This window comes from Pygoscelis adeliae, unplaced genomic scaffold, assembly GCF_000699105.1.
Source record: "Pygoscelis adeliae isolate BGI_AS28 unplaced genomic scaffold, ASM69910v1 Scaffold78, whole genome shotgun sequence".
Classification (NCBI taxonomy): Eukaryota; Metazoa; Chordata; class Aves; order Sphenisciformes; family Spheniscidae; genus Pygoscelis; species Pygoscelis adeliae.
This window is the reverse complement of record NW_008825409.1, coordinates 224,579-230,578: the sequence shown is the minus strand read 5'-3', so window position 1 is coordinate 230,578 and position 6,000 is coordinate 224,579. Positions and strand designations below refer to the sequence as shown.

Genomic DNA, 6,000 nt, shown 5'->3' with positions numbered 1-6,000 from the left:
TCAGTTTGGAAAAAATTCATGTTTAATTACATCTGGAAGATTACAGTAGAAACGTGTTGGGGTGAGGGATAAGGAGCCTTTCCTTTTCATTCTACCATGGAACAGACTGAAAGAGAAGCAATTTTGTCATTCAACAATAAAAATAAGAAGTAATCCTTAGCAAGTTTTTGCATTATTGTTTCCAAACTGTTCACTGAAACCAAAACAAAGGGCCAAAATGTGCTTGCCTTGCTCAAGAGAATAATCCCACTGAAATCAACAAGACTGACTATGCAAATATGGACAGCAAAGTTTGGCCCCAAATAAACATCCCCGTAACTAGGGAAAACACTAATCACCAAAGTGCACTTAACACCATAGTAGCTACAGTTTCTTTATACATGCACAGTTTGTGCGACACTTTGTACATGAAACTAGCCAATGGAATATAAATAAGTGTGCCGCTTCCTTTTAAATATGAACATTAATAATGAAGCACATTCACATTTTTGCCTTTCAAAGACCTTTTTGAAAAAAATAAAAACACCTTCCCCAAAGTAACCTCGAAGACGTTGTTAAATATAGCACATACGATTCAAAGAACGGTATTAAGGTAGAACTTTCACACACAAAACTGGTATTTGCTGTATAGTTGGAGTGACTTATGAAAATCCCAAGAAAAGACAATCCTCTCACCAGGAGAGGAAGGTAACAGTTGTAGTGTTAATTCAGTTTCTTCTGCAGGGGCTTGTTTTTGCCTTCAGCGTTTTCAGGGCTAAAGTCAGTACAGATACCATTAGGAGCAGAAAGAGATGAAGTCTCCAAGCCACTCTCAGCTCCCATCTGATCAGCATAGAGATAGTCTTCTGCAAAGTGTGGGTGCAATTCAGCAAATCTGTAGAAGTCATCTAAAAAAAATTGTTGTTACACAGAATCAGCTCTTTGAAACAGAAGGACGCTAAATTTGAATGCTTACACATATATAATCACATGATCACTTTGGAGAAAATTAGCAGCAGTTAACATAATGCTATCGCCATAGCTTGTTTTAGCTTTTCAGCAGAAGTTTACCACATCCCCAGAGCCGAGATACCACAAAGAGTTATCTAAGCCCTCTTAAAACACTTCAGATCAGAGCTTAGCTTGTATGGTGAAGGGGTAAACATGCTCAGATTTGCATTAAAATGCATGAGGAGCACCACACGCCCTGACATAGCATCCCACTGTTCACTGGGGGAAGGGCAGAAGCACTCCAGCTGAGGAACAAACAGCAAGAGTAGTCATTTCTTAAAATCTGGGAAGCCTTTTGCAAACATGCCCTTTAATGCTTTACACTCAATTCTCTTCAACCTAACAGCAGCTGCCATTGCTGCCTTCCGCTTTCAAGGTTTCAGCATTTCAAAACTCCTAATATTTTAGAGAATAATATTGTGAGAAGATAATTAATTTGTAACACATTATGAAAAAACCTGATTTTAATGTTAGCTACTAATAAGACAATAAAAAAAGCAAAATTAGCTCTTGGGGGAACAAGGCATCCTTAACGTCAAGAAGTTACATCTTGTGTTAAAAATCAGGCATTGAAGCCTTGTCACAATTTGCCCTTATGACTGTTTACTCAGACGTGATTTGAACGCAACATACTGTACAGGATCCAAGTCATAAGAAGCTATTCTTATAATGTAAACTGACACTGGAAGAAGCTGGATGCGAACATTATCACTAACTCAGTCACCTGCGGTGTATCACACACAGCCCACTCAAATTCACTCTGTTATCCCAGAATAGCTCACGATCAGACGATGCTGTGAGCTCCTGGGAGTGCAGCGCACATGACAGCTGAGGTAGCCTTTCAGAGGAGTGAAGCCCAGTTCCTCCTGGTACAACTGGGCTGGTGTGGAAGAAGGGAAATACCACAGCTTTCCCTCTCCACCACTCTTCTCTGTTTGAGACGGCATGTTTTTCTCAGCATTGCAAAGGTCAAGGGAATGTCATCTGGCTCACAGGGGCGCTTAAGTTGTAGGTCAACCCTGCCTCTGAACTGTTGCAAAGGGATAGGTGGAGAGAATGCAATAAACATAACTTCATCCTTCCACAAACAAAAAAGTGGGTAACCTTTATCCACAGTTTGTATGGATCTAAAGTATTTTGGACCCTGTAACTTCAACAAAAGCCGATGATATTCAGGCCATGAAAACCAACACTATCATTTATATTGAAAAACCCGTACGTGCAACAGGCTGGTTGATCATGTAAATGATAAAGTCTTCAGGGGAAAAAAAAAATCTTAAATGTTTGAAAATGCATACAGCAAAAATTTTTCTTTCGATAATATTTAATGCAAGTTCAACTGTTTTTTAAAATAATCTCATAGCAAAGAATGTGATGTATGGGTGGTTTTCCAACAAGGAAACGTAGAAACGTAGAACATTCTTTTACATTTAAAATATTTAACAATGGTAGTAGTTGCAATAATACATTAGAAACACTTGAGTGCAAACTGATTCATCAGAATCAACACAGTTAAGCACATTCAGTGAACACAACTGGGTACATTATTTTTCTGCAGCTAACAAGGAGAGAACAATCAGCTATCAGCCTTAACTGGGTCTGGCCTGCAGCAGGAACATGAAAGCGTTCCCTTTTTTCACATGGACGCTTTAAGCCCATCCCAAGTATCTATTCCTTTTTGTAACAACACATATGATGTGCACATAATATTAATGACCATGAAAAAATAGCATTTTTTTGCAGAAGGTCATTCTGATAGTTAGCCCAACTAAGGTAAGACAAATATAAAAATTTCAACCAACAGTACCAAAGATGCTCTTACAATCACATTAAGCATAATACTTTTTGCATGGGGAAGACTAGAAGATTGACTGTAGATGCCATTCTAAGTAATTCTTCAAAAAGCTACTGTATCTTTTCAGAAAATAAATTCAGAAAATCCCTTGAAGCAGTTGTTCACAGAAGTAGATAGTGTATATCCAGATCAGCATCCTGACAATGCTACCAGGATACATCCCTCAATGTTTTATCAGTACTGGATCCAAATGAAAAACCTGGGTAGATGAGGCGCTTAGGGACATGGTTTAGTGGGCATGGTGGTGTTGGGTTGATGGTTGGACTCGATGATCTTGGAGGTCTCTTCCAACCTTAATGATTCTATGATTCTATTCTAACACTACCTCAGATTCCAGGGAGGACTGAATTAAACAGGATAATGTTTCTGATAGATCTGAGTAAGTAGACATTTTGGGTCTTGCTGAAACAAGTCCTGAAGATATTAAGGAATATTTATCAAAGTTGTACACAGCAGAGCCCAAAGAAAAGTGCTTGAGATCCCATTTGTCTCATTCATCAGAAACATGAGACAAGGTGATGTAGGAAGAACGAGCTATTCCGGCATTGCTTCTAATCACAGGTCTCATCTTGGAGCTCAAGCTTAAAGCAACTGTGAAACATTAGACTGGAGGAAAAGAGATCACCTTAGTCATTTACTTGGGAAAAAAGTAATTTTGCTTCCTGCCCCTACTAAGAAGAAAGAGACAAAAAGAAGGAAAGAACCCAAAGTGGAGTTCTTTTAAGACTGGTGTCTATACTTTTGCATTAAGTATGCATATGTACTACAAGAACATCAAGAGGTTTTTCTCCTGCCCTTGCAATACCCTCCCACTACTTGATGCTCCTGATGGAAGCTGTATGTTCATGAACCTCCTCCCCATCAGCTACAAATTACTTTAGTGTACAGAACTTTATAGGATAGTCCTGTGGTTAATATAGGTAAGGATACTACATTTTAAAGACCAAATAATTCTTCCTTCTCTGAACATTCATCCATAAGGATATTCACAGTACTGCCAATCCCCCCTTTCTTCTTGTTACCAGCAAGCAAGGCAGAGTCTTCAGAACACTTTCACAGTCATCATTTGTCTATCAAGAGCAGGTGGACAGTTTCCTAGAATTTGCGATGCCCACCTACAGAACCTATTCAAATTCTCCAGAATCATGTCTTAAGATTGAGAAATCTTGCCTCTCTCTAGATTACAAGTGAAGGGATGAGCTTTAGAATCAAGGTGCATCTAAACAGTTAAGCCAACAGCACACTGCTTTAAGAGAACTGAAACAATACACAGGTCTTTGGCAACTGTGTATTTTCAAACATGCAACAAAAATCCAGACTTTTAACAATTCAGATCCAACATTATCAATGTAGTTATACAAATTTCGATTTTGCTACTGGTTATTCTGTTTACCTGCAACCTGAGGTTTTCCTTTGGGATGAAATCTCTGGCTGCAAGGACTCTGCTATATGTGCAGCAATTTAGCTTTGATACTTTGGATATTTTACTTTTTGTTCTTACAATTAAGACTGACGGCTTAATACTCCCGCTTCGCATTCTAACACCCTAGAAAAAAGGAGCTTGTGAGCAGACCCCTCTGCTGTGTGTATCCAAAGTAATGTCAGTACTTTTCCACCAGATACAAAGTTTTGATTTCTCAGAACTTGTCTGGACAATGCCTTCAGAAAAGGTGTAGTTTGCAATTTTTCCGCCTCGCCTTTCTCAGTATTTAAGTGCAACAAATTGAGTATGCGGAAAGTTGCACATTCTCAGGAAAGGCAAGAGACTGAATACTTACGGCAAGAACTTTCAAGATAGAAATGCAACACCAAAAGTTTATTTTCATCTTCTAATTCTCTACCACAATAAATTGGACATTTACTCTTACTATTAAGCTTTTGGATATGTTAAAATCTTGGTGCAATGTTTACATTGTAAAATGAGCACTTCTGTCAGAAGCAAAGTTTCAAAGTTTCAAAGAAGTGATGTAAACACCATCCTACTTCGTGTAGCCTCACAAAAGACTACTCTTAACTGCAGGAAATAAAACAGTGAAAATGAGAGCTAAGCACTTCAGTGGCCACTGCTGTGGGTCAGTGGTCCAGATTTTCTTGTGCTGGGAACATACCATGACCACTGAGGGGTAAAGTGCAGATTTAAATGCAGCTAAGTACTATTAGAGATGGATATTAAAATATGAGTTCTTTGGTAACTCACATGAACTGGTCTGAGTTCACTTGTACACTATTTGAAATATAGCTATTCTCAAACAATGAAGTGTGCCAAAATTAGAGGTCTGCTAGGACTACCAGCTTAGATTCTGTGCTGATATTTTTGAAGCTGGTGAGGGAGGTGGGGAGGAAGAAGAGTTGAGTCACTGCACAAATGAGTTGGGAGAACAACAAGGAGCAACAGAGATAGGCAGGAAAAAGGCAATAACGTAGGATGGACATGGAAATGCTGGGGACATGACAGATGAGAGGTACAGAAAGGAAAGGGGTAGTACTGCAGGAATCAAGGAGGCAAGACATAGCAGTCAGGAAAAAAGAGTAGGGCAGTGGCAATGATTCTCATACCAATAACTCTAAAACAGTTCTGTAGTTGAAGCTTTATATACATATTGCATGATTGAAACATAGGAATTACTGGTGTAGAAATTGTGATTTACTAACACTGATGTCTTAATTGGTAGGACTTTTACAAATTAAATACATACTGATTATCCTGAAGGAAAACCACTAAAACAGGGCATGCCATAAGCACTTTTACTAGAGATACGTGATATATTGGCTTATGTATGTATGTAAGATACATATTTATTTAAGTATGTATCATACTTAAATGATACAAATAAATTTAGAACCTTACTGCATAAAAGATGAAGAATCTGAAGTAACACACAAGTACTTTGATTCCCAGCATAATCTATTCACCCAGATCTCACAATTTTTCAAAGGCAACTTTCTCGCCTCCACATCACCTGCATTACAGACTACATATTGAGCAGCCCGGTTAATACCCCCTCATTTCCGCACGCCCCCCCCTGTGACTTATTTTCAAACAGGCTGAGAAATTATTATAGGAGTAGAAAGTCTTATATCCCCCTATATTCTGGGAAGGCAGAAATAGTGGGGAACAGATACAAGAGACAAAACAACAGGACAGAGCTAAGATA

The 6,000-nt window shown here is 38.6% G+C and overlaps 1 protein-coding gene across 1 annotated transcript in view; it reads right to left on the bottom strand.

The window, feature by feature from the left end:
• The window catches only part of LPCAT1 (lysophosphatidylcholine acyltransferase 1), a 57,126-nt gene continuing 51,126 nt past the window's right edge, over positions 1–6,000 (bottom strand). Inside the window, exon 13 of the mRNA XM_009330434.1 lies at positions 1–887. Coding sequence (XP_009328709.1) covers positions 703–887 — 185 coding nt within the window. The 3' untranslated portion in view covers positions 1–702. The remainder of the gene's footprint in view (positions 888–6,000) is intronic.